The sequence below is a fragment of the Achroia grisella genome, unplaced genomic scaffold (assembly GCF_030625045.1).
Source record: "Achroia grisella isolate CSIRO2021 unplaced genomic scaffold, CSIRO_AGI_Agris_v1 utg808, whole genome shotgun sequence".
Classification (NCBI taxonomy): Eukaryota; Metazoa; Arthropoda; class Insecta; order Lepidoptera; family Pyralidae; genus Achroia; species Achroia grisella.
In genome coordinates this window covers 1,368,118-1,392,693 of record NW_026713029.1, presented here as the reverse complement: position 1 = coordinate 1,392,693, position 24,576 = coordinate 1,368,118, and the positions used below count along the sequence as shown (strand labels likewise).

The 24,576-nt window shown below is 35.0% G+C and overlaps 1 protein-coding gene across 1 annotated transcript in view; it reads right to left on the bottom strand.

Moving 5' to 3' along the window:
• Nucleotides 1-24,576, bottom strand: part of LOC131851847 (rho GTPase-activating protein conundrum) — a gene marked incomplete at its 5' end in the record, with an annotated part of 69,322 nt that overhangs the window by 1,606 nt on the left and 43,140 nt on the right. The window contains 9 exons of the mRNA XM_059202411.1: nucleotides 49-232; nucleotides 820-997; nucleotides 1,380-1,546; nucleotides 2,047-2,206; nucleotides 2,639-2,744; nucleotides 3,487-3,592; nucleotides 4,369-4,547; nucleotides 5,752-5,876; nucleotides 23,960-24,198. Of these exons, the coding sequence (XP_059058394.1) occupies nucleotides 49-232; nucleotides 820-997; nucleotides 1,380-1,546; nucleotides 2,047-2,206; nucleotides 2,639-2,744; nucleotides 3,487-3,592; nucleotides 4,369-4,547; nucleotides 5,752-5,876; nucleotides 23,960-24,198 (1,444 nt within the window). The remainder of the gene's footprint in view (nucleotides 1-48; nucleotides 233-819; nucleotides 998-1,379; nucleotides 1,547-2,046; nucleotides 2,207-2,638; nucleotides 2,745-3,486; nucleotides 3,593-4,368; nucleotides 4,548-5,751; nucleotides 5,877-23,959; nucleotides 24,199-24,576) is intronic.

Sequence of the window (24,576 nt, the reverse complement as noted above, 5' to 3'; positions counted from 1 at the left end):
TATTAAACTATATTCAAATATCTTCAATAGTGTAACTTGGTAACTCACTTGGGCGGAAATAGTGCAGGGGCAATAATCATAGCGACATTATGTTCGCTCATCTTGTTGGTGTCGGCGCGCGCGACTATCTCCTGCACGAGCCGCAGCAATTCACGGAGCGTGGCGCGCTGCTCCGGCGGCAGGAGGAGCACCAGAAGGTTCAGGGCGCGGCCCTGCGTCGTGCCCGTCAGTGCTGTGGACCAAACATTTTTTTTATCGTAATTATTATGGCAAACAAGCTAAAGCAGGATATCAGATGGTAAGTGATCACTATTGCCTAAATATATGAACAGCACTACGACATCACTTTATCAACGCATGACTAATAAAGAGACAACACTTAAGATGTGATGTCGGCTGTTTCACTGAAAAACATCTTACAGCAGTTTTTAGCAACCTTTTTTGTGCTATGCTCCACCTTTTCCTTTCTAAAATTCTAATGCTCCCATATATAACATACATAATTTTAATATCAAAAATTGATTTGAAGATTTTAGAAATTAGGAAATCGTCAACAAACACAGTAAGCAAATTTTCAAAACATACCAAACTTTGAGTCCATTTACGAATTGCTCTCCTTAACAATCAAATTGTGGGTATGTTATATGCTTTAGATATTTTCTATGAGGTACCACAAGGATTCCATACATGGTATATGGGAATGTACCATGTATGCCCCAATATCGAGGAAGCTATAGAGGCATTACTCCTTAACAGGGCCCTCACACAAGGGCCATCACTCCTCCCAAAAGTCAATATTGTTCATACCGCTGTACTAACCGTAAGTATGGTAGAAGAGTCGCATAAGTTCTTGTGTGAGTGGCGGTTGAGGCAGCGCCCGCAGTAGCCGCTTGAAGACAGCGGCCAGGTCGTGGCTGCTGGCGCGAGACAGCGCTGCCTCCACGCTCGCTCGCTCCGAGTACCATTGTCGCTCGATTAGCTGACACAGCGCTTCGATCTGTAATCAATGTTCACATTAGGGTTTATTAATCACTCTGTGGTCTCGGGGTGGACCGCTACTCAAAATCATGACAGCCTGAGCTGAGTTTCAAACGCCTAGCGTTGCCCTCAGACTACAGTCTTTTTTTTCAGATTACTCTAATGCTGTTGGCCGCAGCTGGCCTTTACAATTTCACCGGACGATAGATAGTCATCTCCACTCGAGAGGAGATGGCACTCCAAACCCCCGGAAGGACTTCTGGAGCGGCTGAAGACCAACTCCCGCCTGACGGATACTAACTGACTTTACAACTTCACCGAACGATGAGGCCGTTCGGTAAAGCTGTAAAGGCCAGCTGCGGCCAACAGCACTAGAATAGGAAAAAGGAGGGTAGTGATACCTTCTGCTTGTTGCCGGGCACGCGCAGCAGCCCCTCGTGCGCGGCGCGCGCCCGCAGCGCGGCGGCGAGCGCGCGCACCACGCTGGGCACGCAGCTCCACGTCTCCTCCCACAGGATCACGTCCTTGCGGACCAGCGTCTCCAGCGACACGCCGAACACGACGCCCTCTGCGTGACACCAATTCGACAATTACTAATACATCAATCAATAAAAAGGTTAAGTATGGCCATTCAGAATATCCTTCAGTTCTTCCCTCGCACTCCCTCACGGATCTAGACCTGATCAGCTTTGAATAAGGGCGAACACAATAGATCTATACAGGTCGCTGTAGGTTTTAGCATCTGACAATAGTCCAAACCAAAGAGGAAATACCGCCAGTATCTTGAGTACGATGCCTCGATGTACCACGTTGGATTACAATGATAGTTTTTTTTTTATCGAGACTAACAAATGTCATTTCATTTTTATAAGAGAAGATATCGCTTCGTTTTAGGCGCTTAGGGTAAAGTCGTTCTAACAGTTGAGTAGCAGGTTTGAGTGGTTACAAGGGGGCTTTTTATATTTTCTTTTGGAATTCTATTTTACTGTGAGTATGCCAAGTTCTTCATAAATTTCGTTGGTGATGAATCAACGGATACCCGATATCACATTAAACATATGGGCCTACCTTCTTTCCTTTTCTTCTTGGGCGGTTTTCGCTTCTGGAATGGTAACGAGTAGCGGTCGAAGAGGGCAGTGAGTTCGAGCCAGAGCAGCGGTGGCAGTCGCTTCAGCTGTGGTTCGCTGACGCTCTCGATGTCCACGCAGCTGTTCTCTTCTGGCCACTCCTGGAATAAGGAAAACTATTGAAGCTTCACCATAGCCAATTCCTTAGAGAGAAGAGGATTACGAATGGAATATAATGGCCCATTCATAACAAAGTACCATGTCTGCCTGAAATTCTCGGTAGACTAGCGGTTTAGCACATTGCTTTAGGTTCGATTTCTCGCATGGTACTAATCCTAGACACGGGAACAGAAGACAGGGATGCCAAAGAACACGTTCGAAAGACGATATGAACCCGACTGTGGGCCCTCTCTGGAATAGGTTTGCAGAAGAGCACAATGGAGAGAGCTGGAGGAGACCTATGCCAAAAGGCGAACCGACTTGCGGGATATTTTGTAAACCACACAATGTATATCTTGGCTTGGGACTAGATGGCGCTGTGTGAATTGTCCTGAGATATTATTATTCGCAAACTTATGGATTAATCGCCTTACCTCTTCATTATCAAGCATCTGTTTATCCAGATTGAATTTATGCTCGAAACTGAGTGGCTGTGTTGACGCGACGCTCTTCGTCCGTGACACCACTGTATGTTTGCTTCTGAAATGTAGGTAATTAATTACAATATTAGTTTTACAGTCGCAAACAGAAAATTGAAATATCAACTTTTATTTAATGAAGAAAATATACTTTAATATTGGATATACTAAAGTATATTTTCTTCATATCAATAACATATAAATAAAATTAGAGCGTCTGTTTGTAATATTGAAATAACCGCTTTTTACTACATGCATATGAATATAAATACGGTACGTACACCAATATATATTTTTTTACAATTTTTGTATGTCTCTCTGTCTCTTTTTGTTCCAAATATTTTGTTTTTTTGGCACATGTAATGTATACTTTTATTTTAGAAAAATAAAGTTTAAATTCCACGCGGGCGAAATCGCGGGAACAGGTAGTTTATTAATAAAAATATTGTTGTTATAAGGCAAGTCCACCATACGCATTTTTATCTCTGTATTACATGAATTAAATCTATTATACATACATAACATTATTAAAACATATCATACATTATATGTTATGTATTTATACATAATATGTTATAAAATAAAATATACAATTAATAGAAAATCATATTACCAATGTGTTTTTCCTAATGAAGCATGCAACATTCAAAAGTTAAGGTTAGTTTAGTCGTTCGGTTTGTTATCGCTGTTTCCACCACCGGAGTGGTAGTTAGAAATATAAATTGACAGGCAAAGGTTTCTTGGTGTCAGATGATATAGATCCACGCATGTAGTCGCAGAGCTAGTAGCTAGTAGGTACTTACATAAATGAATCGTTGTCTTTCAGTATGGATCCGTTGATTCTTTCCTTTCCTATTCTTGGCCCCTGAACTGTTCCATACCTCTGGTAGCCTAAGAGTTCGATGCCCTCTGGAATATAACAATACAAAAATTTGGTATAACGTCCAAAATTCATACTACAAACTATTATTTATTGGAGGGATGGGGGTTATTAGTAATGGAGATTAGTGATCCCATTGCTAGCGGTGTACTATGTTAGGTTATCTTCACACGGTTCCCCTGGAAACCATCGTGGTAACTTGCCTTTTGCGAACTGACCTGACCTCATTCTCATTTTATCAATCTTCACTATTCCCCGCTAGTGTAAACCGTTATTGCAGGCGGGTGCTTCATTCCATTATCATCAATAAAAAATCCCTTTCTACGCAGTGATCCAGTGCTACAGGGAGCTGGTCCAATTCCTAGACCCCTCATGTTTCTCCAAACACTTTCATAACTCTGTATACTCGTATGTTCGTAAAGAGAATAGAAATCAGTATGACTAATATGTATTTACAAAAAAAAAGTGACGAGTATCCATAACACAAGCTCTAGCCTGGTACTAGATGGCGCTGTATAAATTGTCCTGAGATATTATTATTATTCCACAATCATCCACTACAAAAACAAAATGGCGATGCCAAAGAGAATAGAAATCAGTATGTCTGATATGTATGTATTTACAAAAATAAATGTATCTATGTATTCATATCAATTTTCTAGAATCCATTACACAAGCTCTGTTTAGTCTGTTACTAGATGGCGCTGTGTAAATTGTCCTAAGATATTCCACACTTATCCATTACAAAAACAAAATGGCGGTGTGAAAAACAAAATGGCGGTGCCAAATAGATATCAGTACTAACCTGTATTACTCGCAATGTCAGCCAAGTGTAAATCATTGGGCTTGAACAGCTCGTGCATGGGCAGAGGGGGGGAATGCGACGCAGGTGTGGGCGGGGAGAGGCGCGGGCGGCGGGGAGCCGCCGGCGCGGACGGGGTGCGTGCTAGTGGCGTATGAGTACCCACAGGCGGCAAACTATCACTGGAAATACAAAAGATAGAGTTACACTTTGTATAAAGTGTGATTAATCTACACAAATAGATATGCAGGGTATCTACACTCGCGAGCAACAAAATCGACTTAATCTACATTCAAACATTGTTCTAAAAGTATACAACATTACTTGAACGTAGAGTTTCAACAATGTTTGAATATAGAGGTAGCGCTTGAGTCGATTTGGTTGCTCGCGAGTGTAGTTCTGTAGTATCACTGGAAACAAAAAAGGCAGGGTTACACTTTGTACAAAGTCGGATTAGTCTACATAAATATATACTTAGGCTATCTATTTCTACAGATTAATGTATTTATTAATTAATTTTCGTAATGTTACAATATGGGTTGATATTATTATAAGAGCACTATAAACGTCTTAAGAGACTAATTATTTTGTACAATATTTTTTCTAATATTCTGATATTAGATTTCAGCAAAGAAGAACTGATAAGAAACTCAGTTCTTATTCTTTTCAATTGATCTTGTACATGTTTATAAAAATACAGATTCATGGTAAAATTAAATAAGTCTAATGAGTTTTTCGTTATAGTCGTGAATACTATATATATATCTAAATATCTTTAATTTGATGTCGGTAGGTTATTCTATACGTATGTACCATACAGACAGACCATATTTAGTTACAATTGCATGTAACGGATTCCTTATCATTTCCTTCCTGTCCGACATATTGCAACATTTTATATTTATATGCCTATTAATAATGATTATTATTGTTATGGTATGTATACATACAGCCCTACAATTTTCTATTCTCATATATCAAAAAGGTATATATAAATAAGGTCATCACATGACGTGGTAATATTATATAGTCGGCAGTCGCCAATTTCCATCATGTGAGCCTATTCCAGTAGATAATATTATATAAGCAGCACTGGGTCAATATCCATCGTGTGGACCAGTTCAAGGAGCGAAAAGTTCGTCACATGACGACTTGGTTATATATATAAGCGACAGTCTCCAATATCCATCGTGTGGACCTATTCCAGTAGCAAAAAGTTCGTTGTACAACTACGTAGTAATACATATAGGCGGCTGTTGCCAATTTCCATCATGTGGGCATGTTCCAGTAGCAAAAATGTTGTCACATGACGTGATAATATCATATAGGCGGGAGTCGCCAATTTCCATCGTGTGGGCCTGTTCCACTAGGAATAAGCATACTCACACGAAGTCTGGTGGCAGTGCACTATCAGCCCACTCAGCCGGCGGGCTGCCAGACCCACCACTGGGCAGCGAGTCCAACGAATCGGGAGTCGCACTGCGCGACCTCGGCTCGCTGCCGCTTGAATTCTGAAACAAACAAACAATACACCGTTAATACATAATTTAAAAAAATATATTAGCATTCTGCACTCATTTATATAAATTACTAGCTACATACATATAAATCTCTCTCTTGAATCACTATATTGCTAAAAACTGCATTATAATCCGTTGCGTAGTTTACAAGAACTAAGCGACCGGACAGCGGAAACTTCATTTTATACTACATATATGTTTATAAGTTATTTATGTACTGTGAAAACACAAAAAAATACTAAATATAGTCACTCAATTAGTCAGTCAGTCAATAATAGCCACGCATATAATGCACACACGCACACTTTATAAGTGTGCGTTTTTTTTCGTACTCCTCGGTCCACGCAATGTTGGTAAAGTCAAAAAAACTTAATCAATAAAATAATAATATAAGTTTTTTTTTTATTTTTACGAATAATAATAAAACATAAAGCATAGTAGTAGTAATATAAGGCTAAAGCGGGCCCTGGACAACATCGTACCTAATCCGGGCCGGCCATTATCATTGATGATTCGGCATGATTCGCACACATTTCATTTATTATAAATATCACGTTATTCTGTTACATAAAAATTAAAGACCTATTTTAAGTCCCATAAATATGCGTAGCTTGTCTAGGCATAGTCCGTCCGTACATCTATGAAAAATAGAATAAATAGTAATAATCTTAGTTTAAGTGAACTCAATTTTAAGCACATTTCAATAGGTACAATTTTAATGTATTACACTTATTAGAAATGCAAATTCAATTAAGAAAAATGAACAAGCAACTTAACTGTAAGTTGCTCTTTAAAACAAATTTTGTTAAAACAAACTTTACATAATGTCAAGATTAGGTAGACTGTGTTAACACAAACTATTTGTGTGAACACAGTCTATCTAATAGGACGATTTCATAAACAAGAACAAGTGGGTGAGAAGTCAAAGTAAAAATTATTTAATCATGCAGGAAGACACTTTCGGCTACTTACACAAGTTCTGTTTTTTTTTTACCTAATTCTTATCTAGGCCAGCGATTTCAGTTGAGAAGAACTGGCAAGAAACTAAACTGTTTTTTCTCAACATTTATTGAATCAGCTTCAAAGCAAGAAAATTAATCAGTCATAGCCGATTCATGAGTATACCAAAAGTTCTAGCACTAAAAATAATAATAGTAATGTACATGTATTTGTTAATTAACTATTTGAATGCGCTTTTCCTTTGAAATCATCGCAGTGAATTCTTCACAATGATCTAAGAGAACCGACTTCATTTTCATCCCATCATCTACTGGTACCTTGCATACACCAATACTGCTAATGGGTCACAATTCAATCATAATCAATCAAAAAATTATGATATTTACAACGCTAATGTCCGGTTGTTTGACAAACATAGAATCTCCGATTGAATTAGGGTTATCGTATGTACAAGATTCGTCCTCGTTTTGAGGGCATTCAGCCAAGGTTATTCTCATTACCTACAGATCGACTTAAGTTCCGCATCAGTTCCATATTTACCATTTAAACGTCACAACTGACTTACGAATATATTATTACATAATTCAAATTCTCAATCTAATACGACGGGCTCGTGAATCTAGCGATTTATAGCACACCGCTTTACTTGCAATGGTCGTGGGTTCGATTCTTCGCATGTGCAAATATTTATATTCATGAGTATGATTGATTGCATGGGTGTTATATATGTGTATTTTAAAAAAATAGATAAGTATTTGTATCAGCTGTCTAGTACTCAAAACACAAGTTCTAGTTAGCTTGGGACTAGATGGCGCTGTGTGAATCGTATTAGGTTATATCTTGATTTTGTTATCGGTATTACGTTGTTCTGTAGTTAACACCAAAATAGAAAATACTTTTTTTACTTAGCCTCAATTTCGCCTGGGTGCTCATAAATTTGTAAATTTTGTCCTAATTATAGCGTATGTAACTCTAGCATAGTCCAGAAAGAGAATTTCTCAAATCGGAGATAGAAATAGTTCCGGAGCTTATTTTGTTACAACAAGAACCACTCTCTACCTCATTACCATAATGGTACCTACAGATGTCATTCAAAAGAATACTAGAAATGTTCCTCTTACAATATTCTAGCAGAAATCTGCATTTAAATCTGTTAGTAATAAAACATATATCCCGTTATGAGTAATTATCATTTCAATAAATTTTATAACTTATATTGTTATGATACATATAGTGTGAGAACATAGTGCAGTCATATTGCTGTATAGGCAAAATAAACATACATTATTATACGGATTTCCGTGTAATGTACAATGCTCAAAGATTTCATATTTATTCAAAGGGCATAAAGTTTTTATTTGAATAACAATAATTTCTTTGTCTAATATATTGTAACTAGCAGTGCCTGCGGTTTCTTCCGCGTTAAATTTCATTAAAAATTATAGCCTATATGTTATTCTGATGCATAAACTATATTACTGTAAAGTTTCATGAAAATCCGTTCAATTGTTTTTGCGTGAAAGAGTAACGAATATCACACTTACAAACTTTCGTGTTTATAATATTACTAGCTACTCGCCCCGGCTTCCCCCGGGTGTACATGTATTATATATATAAACCTTCTTCTTGAATCACTCTGCCTGTTAAAAAACCGCTTCAAAATCTATTGCGTAGTTTTAAAGATTTAAGCATACAGACGGACAGATAGCAACAGCGACTTTGTTTTATACTATGTAATGATTAAGATTTATTGTAAAACATTAATGAGTTGAGTGTATGTTGATTTTCCACATGGAAACTTCGTATAAAGAGACAGTTTTTCTCCGACGTGATAGAAAGCACGTGCTAATAATTGCTTGATAGCGGCGTGAGAAGCGACATGTCTCCGTAACCTGCCCATTAGTCTTTCACCATGAAAAAAAACACAAATAGGTATGTGATTGTTCCGTTAATGAAAAGAGAAACTATTATTACGTATTGTCTCCACACTGTTATGCAAGTTAGAAAGCTATACATAAAAGCTAGTTTAAATGCTATAGAAATGTAGACATTCCATCTAATTATAATTCAAATCAAATCAAATCAAAATTGTTTTATTCATGGAGGACATTTTAGCCGCTTAGGAACGCTAAAATTTCACGTTCATACAATAATAAGCAATTTCCAAATACTAATAATAGAATAATTTGTGTACACTGATAAAAGTTGTTTGATAAATAATAAATAACTCTGGACAATTAACACAGCGCCATCTAGTCTAACTGTGAGCAGAGCTTGTGATATCGGTACTAGACAACTGTTGTTTTTTATTTTTGTAATTACATATATAATATACATAGAAAACAACCGATACAAACAATCATACTCACGAATACAAATGTTTGCACCGTGCGAGAAATCGAACGCGCGACCATGGCAAGTGAAGCGGCGTCTTAAAACGCTAGACTACCGAGGCCGTCTATCACTCTTAGTTGAAAATTATTTAATATATGTTTAGTATTTTTTAAATTTTGTGATAATTAGGTTCGATATAATGGGGTTGACATGTTTGGTAATTTTTCGGTTTGATATTTTATTTTTAAATGCACAACGATTTAACGCGTTATTATGTACTATTACGTAAAATGAAGCGTTTATTTAAATGATACATCATTTTACATAAGTCTATCTCATTACTTCTCTAGTGTCTAAGTGGAAGTGTCATCAACTTAGCTGGAGGGTTTCCGTTCTCGCAAACATACTTGGAGTATTATGTACAAGGAAATTGCTAATACAAGTACAGTGAGTTTCATATAGAACGCAGCTCTAAGAATGATAAATCTTTGGAGACATAAATTTAATATTATTTATTTATTTATTAAAGTAAAACCAAAGTTATTTAAGTATATCTTAAATAAAATCAATATAGACGTCATACTAAGCCACTGACAGACTTTCACTAATAATAACAGACTAATTAAAAAAATTATATAACTACGTATAAAGGCAACAACACATTATAAAGTTAACAGAGAATATTAAATTAAACTATAAGAATAATAGTACCACTCATCCTGTACAAAGGAAGACCTAAAAATACTACTAAATGCGCTAAAGTCGTCACTTTTTTTGGGATAACTTTGGCTACATTTAGTTGTCATTGAATCGAAAGAAGAAATATTATAAGAGATAGACTATAAGAAGTCGTGTGTGAGACCTCATTCTCACCTATTTCAACGCTAAAAGATTAATGAATGGGAGAAAAGCTGAAAGTTAATGATAATATAACATATTGTCCAATTACGAAATATACTTAAGTGTGTTTAGAAGATTACTTGAGAAACTCTGCTTAGTTTGGTCTACTTTTAAAATAGTTCCAGTCTTATTGCACTGGATGGTAATTATGTTCAAAAGTAGCACTCCCCGGCCTATCACTCCACTACATAATGACCACGACCGTTCCGTCTAGAGCGACCAAGAAGAAGATTACCTACGCGTAAGTATTCATACATATGTCATTGACTTAACTGACTTTGTTATTGATTTACTCTCGTACTGCTTTATTGTAGACAAGGAACCCGTTTCCGCTTCGAACGGATGCATTACAAAACTTTTATTTTCTCGGCTGTGGTACATATAAACATTCCTCTTGAATTATTCTGTCTATTGCTGACAACTGCATTAAAATCCGTTGCGTCATTTAACAGAGTAAAAAATATTTTTTTAAAAATTCTTTTACTCCGTTGATGAGATTTTTAATAAAAGATATATATTTAGAAATTATTATCATTTTTTTTTATTATTATTATTATTATTACCGGGAGGGATATTATTCATAATAATTTTGTATTTTAAATTCGACACAATATTTATTGTTAAGAATTATAAGTAAATAAATAAAAGATATAAGCAAGCAGTCTGCGGTGGTAACTTTGTTTTATAGATTACTAGCTACTCGCCCCGGCTTCGCACGGGCTTACATGTATTATATATATATATATAAACCTTCTTCTAGAAACACTCAATCTATTAAACAAAACCGCTTCAAAATCCGTTGCTTAGATTTAATCATACATAGGGACAGACAGCGACAGCGACTTTATTTTATACTAAGTATGTAATGATATTTAAAAGAATAGTATAAAAATTTATTAAATTATAATCGCCATTGAGTTTAAACTACAGAGTAGTCAATCAGATGGCGCTGTGTTGCATAGAGTAATTTACTATTCATAGACACCTACTACTGCTGATAAAAACTATGGTGACTCATTAACACAAATCGGTTCTTGTTTGTAAGGAATAGGTAATTTCAGTACCGGATAGTCTTCCGGTGTAACTCCGCCTCCACCCAAGGAACCGTAATTATTTATCCAGTATGGGCAATTCTCCCATCGATGTTAGTACCACTTAAATTATTAGTATTGCGGCTAGAGCTGACGAGTGGACATGGCTTCTGCAGTACGCATACATACTGATATATATTTTTAATGAATAATAATTAAATGATACATATGTCTGCTCTAACGGTATAAGCTAGCGGGGCACCAGTGAAGGATGATACGAGTATGAGGTTAGGTAAGTTAGCAAATTCACAGGAATTTATCACGATCCAAGCTAAGAGAACTTGTGTTATGAGTACTAGACAACTGATATAAATAGTTCGATACATTTTTTATTGTAAATGCAGATAAAATATACATAGTTAACGTGTATACTATGTATATTATTTATAAAAAAATATCTAAGTATTTATATGAGTTGTCTAGTACTCATAACACAAGCTCTGCTTACTATAGGACTAGATGGCGCTGTGTTAATTATCCAAGGCTATTTATTATTTATAGAAAACACCCACACCAATACAAACAATCATACTCATGAATACAAATGTTTGTACTGAGCGAGGAATCGAACCCGTGACCATCAAAAGTACTAAAACCACTAGACCACCACGGTTATACTTGTGCATAAATTAAATTTGAATCACTTCAGATTGTCATGGTTATCTATAGGTACTATTTGAATATCAATAGATATATGATAGATAAACATAGAACAAGGAATTCCTGATATCGAGTACTCGACATCGACACACGTAGAAATGGGAAAATCCAATTTTCAGTAACAACTCGATTCTTATCTGTTGGACAGATATTGCGGATTTCCTCGTATTTCCGATCGTTTCAACCGAAATAACAGTAATGTGTACTTTCTTTAATTTTTCCTTGTTACTGTGTAAATATTTACACATCTCTTCAGAAGAGCAACACACAAGTTTCTTGCTCATTCTTCTTGTGATCGAATCTGCATTCTGAATGAGTGGTAGAATAAAAAAAATTCTATTTCTTACTACATATGCCCGTGTGTTTTAACTGCTATTTCAACTGACGGCGATATTGTGTGATATTGTGTATTGATACTTAAAACATGGTTATTAATTTATTAAAAAACTATTGTAATCAATATACTTATAAATGGGATACTGGCCATGATAATCTATATATTAATAGTAAAGAAAAACTTCACACCCCTTTTTACAAAAACCCTTTTTGCAAACGGAGAAGTATGAAATTTCGCACACACACACACACACATACACACACACACACACATACAGTTTATATAGCGACGGAGTGCAGAATAATAATTAGTTTTTAATTATGTATAAATATACAATTTATATATAAAAAAAACATTACCATGAATTTGATACACACACGCTTAGTCTCTGACAATAGAACCTTAATAATGTTCTTATAATTTAAATGAATTATTTTATGGTTCGACCATTGGAACGATATGGTATAGACATTTGCATTCTCAATAATGCAAATTATACTGAGCGAGGAATCGAACCCGCGACCATCGGAAGGCGACGTGCTAAACCGCTAGACCACCGTGGCTGTCGATAGGAACAGGACATCGTCGACTATATTCGGACCAAAAGTATCCTGACGCAGCTGGAATCGAGTCGCAACGCGAGCTTCAAGGTGTTCTTGGCCCGAGTCCCCACCAACATGTTGCCCACCTTCACGAAGGTGGACTACTGGCCGAAGGGTGTGGTGTATCGGAGCTACCGTGGCAGATTGCCGTCGTCAGTGCCATGACCATAGAGACAATTTGAATTTATAATTTATTATTATATCTTATGTATGTTAGTCTATAAGGTATTTATAATATAGGCCATGTAGCCTGAATTAAGTAAAATAAATATATATGAAATACATGTATGTAGATTTTCATCAGGCAAATCAAAGCATATCAACTACTTACTATTCTAACGGTGGATACATTATATGTCAATACAAATCCCATAAACAACAGTTTTCTATGAACAGCACATCAAAAACCACGTCATCCGGAAACGAACCGGTATACTATGTGTACAGACCCCGCAACTGGTCAAGCAGCCGACGCGACATTCTTAACTATTTAGTAATTGTCAACGATTTTGCAATTCGTTAATTATTAACTGTTAATTAATACAGTTACAACATCTATATGTAGAATTTTCTATAATAATTAAGTAAATTTTTATAAGTGTGCGCATTTTTCATCATAATACTTAGTCAAGTATTATGATGAAAAATATAAAAAATAACAAAATTTATTCCGTTTTTTTTCTTACTGAAAATGCGCAGTTTTATCAATGGTATCACTAATAGATTTAATATACTGTTTACGACTGATACTATATATTAGTAATCGTAACAACACGACGGTGACCCGATGGGGTGATCAGAGGCATTATCAATTACAATTGACAATGCAGAATTGTGAACGCAACATTTGCTCACATTTCACTAGTTATATTTGAATCCATCTTGCCAGGGAGGGACCCTATAGATATCTCTCAGATTATATTTTCCTGTTCAATGTTCACTAGAGAGTATCATCCAGAAATGTTTCTGGATCACACTCAATCTTTTTTTGTGCCAGTCATATTTGAACTTACGACCTTTTAGATGCAAGTCGGTAGTAAACCACTGAGTTACGACGCTCTCCGTATTACCCGCAACTAATTCCAATTCATGTCGTCTAATATCACATAATTCATGGTACGCCCACACTGCACCGAACAAGTTTATTTCCAAGTAAATACATGATTTGATTTAAAAAGCCAAGTGAATATTATTTATTCGAGTGCCTACATGGAATTTCATTTAAGTCATTCACCTTTATTTTAACGATATGTTCTCTCTACTTACAGAATAGAATAGAATAGAAAATCATTTATGTTCCATTTTATACGCTGGCAACACTATTCTCCAACCTCTATGTTTTAATTTTTTTTTGTCTATGCTTTTTTCTCTATTAAAACTGTATTGTCATGGTCGTCTAAAAATATACACGAATACATTAAGAAGAGTCTTTATTTTCATTACCAAAACTTACCTGACGAGAGAGCTAAATCCAGAACAATTTATTCAAATAAACTTACATTGAAGCACTTTTGAATAGTCATCACATTTTTTTTTAATACACCGCTCATTCGGAAAGCTGTCTCATCACAAGAAGAACAAGCAAGACACTTGTGTGTTGCTCTTTTAAATAATTTATTCTTACTTACAATATAAGTTTAAGTGTGTAAATACAAACTACCGATTAGCACTAATTATTACATTTCTGGAAGTCTACAATATTTCGAACTATTCTAATACGACTTTAATCTCAAGACACTGCGAGGAGTTCCACCCTCGGCTCGGCTCAAATTTGTAGTAGTTGACGACCTCGGTGGTCTAGTACACCGCTTTACGGCCGTTGGTCGCGGGTTCGATTCCTCGCACGGCACTGAAAATTTGTATTCATGGGTATGATTGATTGTATCGGTCTGGGTGTTTTCTATGTATAATATGTATGTATTTACAAAAACAATATCTATGTATATGTATTAGTTATCTAGTACCCATAACACAAGCTTTAGCTAGCTTAACTTGCGTCTAGATGGCGCTGTGTGAATTGTCCTGAGATTATTATTATTATTATTATTTATGAGATATATATATAGGATAGATAGATAAGAGATCTAATTATATAAAATTGCATAATACAACTAGGTAAGCGCTTTGTGGATAAAAGCGAAGATCCCCATTCCGGAAATGACTTCTAGCAATTCATCGCTGAAATATTAGAGAAGTCATTTCAGACACGTAATTACTGACATTTTTGGGCCTACCCGGCCCAAAAATGTCAGTGCAGACGAGGTGTCGAGACAGGTCAAATCTACTTGTAAATTGTTTTCTCAGTTATATTTTTTACTATATAATAGTATTTCAATTAATCATTTTGTTTGATATTTATATAAATAATGATAAATGTAATTATTAATATTATAGAGGTGAATCTTGTGAGTAAGGATAAACACATGGAGAACAGAGTTTGTTACTTTTTTATGTAAAAACTACAGGATGGATTTTGATGAAACTTTGCAATAATATAGATTATACACCAGAATAAAACATAGGTTATAAATTTCATTATCGTGAAACTGCGGGCACACTATTATAACATATTTGAGACATAACACACGTAATAAATGTAAATATACATGTAACAATGCTTAATTATATTTACATTAATTTATTTGGATAAAAAGATATTACTTTGATACCTGTAAGACTCATTTCCGCTATGATTCACTTCCGTTTCGAACTTTAATTATCAAATCTAGTATAATTATATGATAACGTGTATCTGATTTCATATACTCGTAACAATGAAGATGAAAGCGAATTTGTTTCAATATTTAATTATTCATTGGAGATTATTCAAAATCATAGAAAAATCTGTTATTATTACTAGCATAGTGGTTTGTGCGTTCAATTAAAAAAAAAATAGGATATATGTAATTCTGAAGCATAAGCTATATTACTTTTTGTATCAATATTTAATTATTCGATGGAGAAATTCATAGAAAAATCTGTTATTATATACTAGCTGTGCGGTTTCTCCTGCGTTATTTTTCTAAAAAAATATAGATTATATATTATTCTAATGTATAAACTATATTACTGTAAAGTTTCACCAAAATCCGTTCAGTCATTTTTGCATGAAAGAGTAACAAACATCTATACTTACAAACTTTCGCATTTATAATATTAATAAGATTACTAGATACTAAGATTATTCGCAACTTCGTCTGTACAATCTTACAACCCCTATTACACTCTCTCTCATATTTTTATATAAAAGACAAACTTATATCCGTTCTTATACCTTGTAACATCTAGTTCAAAAATTACAATCTACTCAACAGTTTAGTAATAAAAAGGTAACAAACAGACAGACACATTTTGGCATTTATAATATTAGTACGGATTTCAACTAAGCCATTCGAATATATCCGGTGTCTGTGGACATATCACATGTTGCATTAATCATCATAAAAATAACAATAATCCTGAATAATTTACACAGCGTCATCTAGTCCCTAGCTACTAACAATGTTATCGGTAACTCATCATGGGTCGGCGCAGTCAGTCAGTGTCATTCTCTTCCACTGATCTCTATCTTTTATTCATATCATCTTTCACACAATCCATCCATCTTCTTTTAGGGCGCCCTCTCCCTTTCCATGTTCATATTATACACTGCTAACAGTGTTACGTAACTAAACAACAGATAATATACAAAGAAATCACCCAGACTGATACAAACAATCATACTCATGAATACAAATGTTACCATGCGAGAAATCGAACCCACGATTTACAGAAGTAAAATGGTGTGTTTAACCGCTAGACCACCGAGGCCGGATAGCAACCCTGATTAGAATTGATTAGAGGATTAATCGGAAGGGAGGATAGTGAATTTATGAAGCTAATGATTCGATTGCCTACAATAATTTAATCTCAGTTACCTACAATAACTGTTAAATATTAGAGCCTTGAGCACGCAGACTTTGGTTCAAGCAATTATATACATCCTTCCTGTATGTGCCTATTGCCAATTTAGAGATTAGCCATTAGAGGATTCATTTAATATGATTTCAGACTAACTTCTGTCCGCGACTTCATTCGAGTGGTCATTAGCTACTAGGAAACTAGCACGGTACACACATTTGTATTTATGAGTATGATTGTTTGTATCAGTCTGGGTGTTTTATATGTATGTAATATTTTTTATTCACAGAAAAAAATATATCAGTTGGCACAAGCTCTGCTCACCCTGAGCCTAGAAGGCGCTGTGTGAATTATCCAGAGTTGCTAGTATTAATATTATACATACATAACGTACATAACGTGGGAACATAGAACCTCCTCCTTTTTTGAAGTTGGTTAGTAACTAGTCTATCCGCTTCATTTTTCTAAAGTCATTAAGACATTTCACTGAGTTTATTTGAATCAAACGATGCGTGAGGTAAGAAAAGTCATTGTTAATAATGTTTTCCATTACTGTAAAGTTAGTTGGAAATTTAAAATGACAAATAATATTTTTTATACCGACAAGTTCGATAAGTTTTCATGACCAAATCCGTCAGGAGTTGGACTTCATCCGCTCCATACGTCCTTCCGCGGGTTTTTTAGAGGTTGATAATGGAATGGTGCACCCGCCTGCGCTAACAGTTTACGCTGGCGGGGCACCAGTGGAGGATGATAGGAACATGAAGTCAGATCAGTTAGCTCAACGTGACAAATTCACCGGGAATTTATTGCGATGGTTTCCAGGGGGAACCGTGTGGTGGTCAACCTGACATGGTACATTGCTAGCAATGGTATCATTAGATCACATTACTAAATAATTAGATCAATTACATTAGTCCAAATTACTAACAATCCCCTCCGCGAGTTTGAAATACCACTTGCACTCGCCCCTTATCATCCGGTGAAGCTGTAAAGGCTAGTTACAGCTAACAGCATTAGAATAGTTCGAAAAAAAAATCACGACCACAGCAAGACGTGATTCAATATTAAAATTAACTACATACTATGAAAATTATTACGCAAGCATTCATTTTATCAAAATCTAAATAATGATAAGGATTCGATGCATTTTATCGTATTATCTATTGTAAACAGTACAATTTTCTAGTAACACTTTTTATGATTAGCAACCGAATTCAAATGACCCAATAAATAATTTGATAGCTACCGTAACGAGGGGCATTTCGAAATTACACTTATTGCTTACGGATAAAGTTAAGATAATAATTTTGATTTGAGATAAAACTGCCTAGGATTATACTTATACATCATCTGCTTCTTCCTTATCCCATTTATTTGGGGTCGGCGTAATATGTTTCTCGCTTCCATTCATCCCTGTTCGCAGTCATCGCGTTATTTACTTCCTTTCTTACCATATCATCTTTCACACAGTCCATCCATCTCTTTTTTGGCCTTCCTCTGCCCTTATAACCATCCACATTCATTTGTAAGATCTTTCTTAAAATATTATCCTCGTTCCTACGCATTACATGTCCATACCATGATAGACGATTACTCTTCAACCTCTCTGACACCGGTGCCACTTTCATACTCCTAGGATTATACTTATACATACTTCCATAATTATATTATAACTTAGAAAGTATGTTTGTATGTATTTTAGTTTATCTTTTCACGACTAAACGGCTGAGTTGGACGTGGTTAATTTTTGTCTAAAAGTCCCGGGTATCGGGCACAGAATGTTATGTCGATTTTAGTTCGCTTTTTCATATTGATTTAGATTTTTTTTTAATATAGTTGTAATTTTTTCTGTAATTATGGTAGATAATATCCATTTTATTTATCCTATCCTAATATATATATAACTCAAAGATGACTGACGTAGTGATCTATCAACGCACAGCCCAAACCACTGGACGGATCGGGATGAATTTTGGCATGCAAATTGAAGTATCTGTTTGTAAGTTTAAAGTAAAAGATTTTCACAAAAAATAATTAAAAACTATTTTGTCTGTCTATCTGTCAGTTTGTTCTTGATAATGTCTGAAACGGATGGACCGATTTTGACGGGACTTTCACTTGCAGTCAGCTAATGTGATAAGGTGTAACTTAGGTTACTAAATCGCCGGTAAAAGTCGAGGCTAGTCTAGGATAAAATGATAGGTACCTATATATAAATATATAATAAGATAAATATATTTTTAATGCATAATATTAGCTAGAATGATACACCCGCCTGCGCTAGCGGTATACACAGGCGGGGCACCAGTGGAGGATAACAAGATGAACATGAGGTCAGGTTGGTTAACTCATCATGGCGAATTCACCATAAAATAACCACAATGGATTTCAAGGAAGACCGTGTTTGAAATGAATTATCATTAACCCTAATTTATTGACGTTTAAATGTCAACAAATTAGGGTTAATTATAAATTCAACAACTGACAAACCCTCCCTGCTACATGCTAGTCTGTTGTGGAGGGGGGAAGGGGATTGTTAGTAATGTGGATTGATAACCCCATTGCTAGCAATGTACCTTGTCAGGTCGACCTCCACGTGGTTCCCCCTGGAAACCATCGTGTTTAATTCCTGGTGAATTAGTCACGATGGGCTAACTGACCTGACCTCATGCTCATCTTATCATCCTCCACTGGTGCCCCGTCAGCGTAAACCGTTAGTGCAGGCGGGTGCACCATTCCATTATCCACAAAAAAAAAAAAGTCTGTTGTGGAAAGTTTTGGTACATAAAATGTGATTGATATTTCTAGGACATTTAGAGATAATTACCAATGAATCCAAGTAGGTTTTCATGAGCGCCAATCCTTTGCAATTCACCATTTTCTCGCACACTTTAGAGCGCACCGTGTCGCATATCATTTTGCTTATTTACCGCACATCAACACTTCACAACAACTGCACTTGGACACCACCACAGCGTACTGCACACGAATCACTCGCGCAGTTTTGAAATTTACCGGACGCTTAGCAATTTGTGTTCACTACAACTTCCTTTTTAATCGTATAAATTCAGCAACGAATACTTGAGTAATATATGCGTTTTCATAATCCTATATAAATATGTTTATTATTCTTTCACGTAAAACTACTAGATGAATTCTAATGAAATTTGGATTAAAAAGAACTTATTGGCGATTAACACTTGGTTTGACACATTTAACTTGAAATATCGCGAGCTGCCACGGTATATCGTTAGTTAACGATAATTATAACATTATTAGTTAACATAAACGTACAGTTTTAAAGACGAACACTCTCTAACTGAAGGTATTCTGTCCCTAAACCTTAATTGCGTATTTATCTAATGACCGACGGAGTTAGTTATCTTTTGGCCCTAATACGCCTCCCTGAAGAAGGCACGGCATTAATAACGCTTGTTTAGAAACTATTTTAATGGGTAAACTTAATTTTATTATTGAGGCTCTTAATTGAAGTGACAACTTAAAGTTGATCTTTTCTTGCTTATTTATTTTATGTCTAATATATTTTTAGAAATCTAGCAAAGGATACCCCTTACGCTTTTAATAAAATCCTCCGATAAATAGAACTTACAAATAAAATGTTAAATAAGTGATCATGGTAATTTGGGACTTAATGGCTCTTGAGTTACGTGTCCAGGTTTATTTGATTCATTTAATACTTATCAAACCAAAAAGACACGTCATAGGCATTCATTATTATCTGTTGAAATACTTTCCTAAGATGCAGTAACATTTATGAATGAAATAGGAAATTGCATGGAATTCTCGACTATCTAATCTACAGTATCCGGGATACATTGCATTTGCCGTGCATACATGTACTGTTAATTTGAGACATAAGGACGTTACGTGTCCAGGGTTATTTAATAATAATAATAATCTCAAAATCATTCACACAGCGCCGTCTTAAGAACAATCCAAGTTAACTTAGTTAAAGCTTGTGTTATGAGTACTAGATAAACTGATACAAATACATAGATATATATTTTTATTTCGTAAATATATACATATTATACATAGAACACACCCAAACAATCATAATTACGAATACAAAAGTTTGTGCCGTGCGAGAAATCGAACCCGCGACCATTGGAAGTAGCGCGGTGTGCTAAACCGTTAGACCACCGAGGAAATAGACAAGCCATAAACAGTCATTATTATCTGTTAAAATACTTTCCTAGGATGCAGTATCGTTTAAGAATGTTGCCACAATTAAAATAGGAAATGGCATTGAATCCTAGACTATCTAATCTATAGTATGCGGGATAGATTGCACTCATCGTAAAGTGCATAACTTGACCACGAGCTCGTTTTTCGAATCGATTAACCCAGTCACCGCATACGGCTCAATGGACGTATAGTCACTTTTATTAAATACCAGTGTGTAAGTGTAATATCCTCTTTAGCGCCCCAGTGAAACTGGTACAAGTAGGGTTGCCTCCCGTCCTTGGATAAATGCATATTCATATACTCCGTGTAGTGAGCAGAAGTCGCTATGAATCTGCCGTCCCTTAATGCGATGAGTGTTTGAAGATTTTTCCGGCATAAATTGTAATAACTTTTCGTGCTATAGTAAAAAATTTTGAAAGGAATCTTGATAAGAAAATACAAATGCAACCAGTAATGAAGTTAACACTATATACTTACTTAAACTTCTTGCAACTGATAATAATTGTAAACATAGTGGATATCTTGTTGGTCGTTGAAATAAATAAGATGCCAATGAATCAATCTCAAATAGGCGTAACAATGAAATGAAAACTCGGTAGTAGTGTAGATAGTGTGCAATATACATAAAAAAATATCTGGACTAGAACCTCCTGATTTTGCTAGTTGGTTCTTTACAACAGAATTTAAAGCAGACCATTCAAAACATTTTGCAAAAAATCTTAATATAATAGTATGCTATACTATAATCTACACTAAAGAGGATAATCTCCGGTACTATAGATCCGATTTTGGAAATTATTTTTGTATTGAATAGACGATGGATATTGGCTATATATATTGCATAGCCTAAATCATTCCTCGATAATGCTACAACAAATAGGAGCGGAGCTGAAATGAAATACGTAGCAAAAATTAATAAAATATACAGACGAATTAGCGCCGATCAGTCATTATATTATTATACGAACTATCATTTATAACTCTATTTGTTGAAAGGTATCAAAGAAATATAAAACCGGAACACAACGCAACAATCTACATACCTACGCAACTTGACATTCGAGTTAACGGTTCTGAAATGTACGAAAAAATCGATCTTAAACTTGACATAGCGGAACCAGTTCATAACTGGCCAGAAATGTTGATACTATCTCATAAATCGTTTAATATTTAGCTATGAATGAAATATATTCGTTCAATGTGTAGATAATCGAAATAGAACTTTCACAGTTACTATTTAGAGTTTATAGTCAATTTTAATGGTTAAGCCTATGCTTTATATTGGCCAGTCAATGTCTCTGCAAGTTGAATTTTCTAATAGGAGTTATTATCTGAACTGACAGCTTCAACTTGAGTGTAAATCTACTTGTGTTTGTTCGGTTGATGGGTGACTTAATAGTATTACCACCTCAGTATGTTACCACTAAAACTTATGAATCTAAATGGGATCAAATGAATTCAACTAAGAAGGAATTTCGTTATTAGTAAAAATTGCTCCTAATTTTTAGTTAAATTGAAAATTCGACTTGGAATCGAATTATACTTTAGAATGGTTCTAATAAATAATATATAATATAGGAAGTTTCCTAAGTTACATATTCCTTCCTATTCGTATTCCTTCCTATATTACATATTCATACATATATAAAACTAAATAAAGACTGAATTATTTTTGGCACTTTTTCTACTTCCAAATAAGTTCATCATGCAGACTTGCAATTTAGTTGTGAGTTAATGGTTTTATTAATTAGAATTCAAGTATTTGGTGCTTTTTGGTAGTTTTAGGAGGCCCAGCTAATGGATTTGCGCAATTTTGTTTACAACACTGTTCAAATAAATGAAAGTGTGGAATCGTTTCCTGACGCACCCATCACAATTTTAACGCTTAGGGGGCATTTCTCGATAATTACAATCTCTTACATGATCACTGAACTTGAAATTTGACGGTGTTAGGTGAGATTTTGATGGCCGAACTGGTCGAAACCCGTTTCAAGATATTCTAGTTTGACAACTTTTGTCTGTCATACTCTGTTAGAGTTACACTTGAATGTCTTATGAGGATTTCAACAGTTCGCAATATTTGGTAACGAATATTCAAATATCGAAAACGTAATCGACTGTGTCTACATATTTCTTAAGTAGAATTTTGATTTGGTACGAATTAAATATTTTCTTATTTTAATTTTAGAAATTCATCAAATATGAAAAGATAATCTTTTGTCTATGATTAACTTACTATAGTCTATATATAATCATTTTTAAAATTTTCGTTTATACATAAAAATTTCGACCCTATTCAATATTAACTCTTCAATATTATCCATCATCATTTATAGCACCACATATAAAGTTATCTGATTTGAAGGAAATGCCTTTATGAAATATATTATAATAATAATAATAATAATCTTAGGACAATTCACACAGCGCCATCTAGACCCAAGTTAAGCTAGCTAAAGCTTGTGTTATGGGTCTAGTACCCATAATACAAGCTTTAGCTAGCTACTAGGGTACTAGATAACTGACACAAACACAAATTTTTTTTTTTGTAAATACATACATATTATATATAGAAAACACCCAGACCGATACAAACAATCATACTCATGAATACAAATGTTTGTGCCGTGCGAAGAATCGAACCCGCGACCATCGGTCGTAAAGCGGTGTACTAGACCGCTGGACCACCGAGATCATCAAATAATATTCAAGAGTATATATTTGATGATCGTTGACATTCTTGTATTGTATAAATGATACTATTAATATATAATTATCATTAAGCATAACATATTAATTTTAAATTATGTCATTATAGATATAATTTTTAAACTGTAACTTATTTAAAATTTGGATGCCTATAAATTGAGGCAATTAAACAGTTGCCGATAATAGTACCAGAACATATTATTCTCATCTAACTGTTCCGTGTAGATAAATCCATTTTATTTCGATAAGTTTCTTCCAGTGGTCTTTCTTCAAATCGTTTAACAATACTGAAGAAAATTGCATGACTATAATCGGTAGCATGTTCTATCTAAAACAAACTTTATTAAAGTAATACTTCGACAAACTCACCTCTATATCCCTAAACACATCACGTATATCAGGCTTCCTGGCTCTCGACGCGGCTCTCTTCTTCCTCACAGTCCTGTTGAGCCTTCTGACTCTTCTTCTCACTGCTGCGGCTTGTTCCCTCGGTAACGGCCTGACTGCCTCACCCAGCTGCGCCTCTGTCACCTCGAGGCCAGCCTGGAAAGGCGCTGCGAGGGAGCCCAGGCCTGCCGCTTGCAGCCATTCCGTTTCCAATTCTCCTTCTGTAGGACAAACATATTTTTATATTAGATATATCCAAAATTGATATTAAAACCTGAAATGATAATGAAATATATATAAAGATAGAAAATATATAAGAACTAGCTGGCCCACGGAACTTCGTCTGCTTCACACTGACTTAACATTATATTTCGTCAAATTTACATAATATCTTTTTAAAGTAACATTAAAATCCATTCAGGAGTTTTTGAATGAAAGAGTAACAAATATCCATCCATACTCACAAACTTTCGCGTTTATAATATTAGTAAGATATATAAAAATATTTAGTGCATGTAACAACATCGCGTTATGTTCAGTATGTTGTCCGCCATTTATTTCATTTATTTATTCCACAATTTACTTAAATATATCGATGT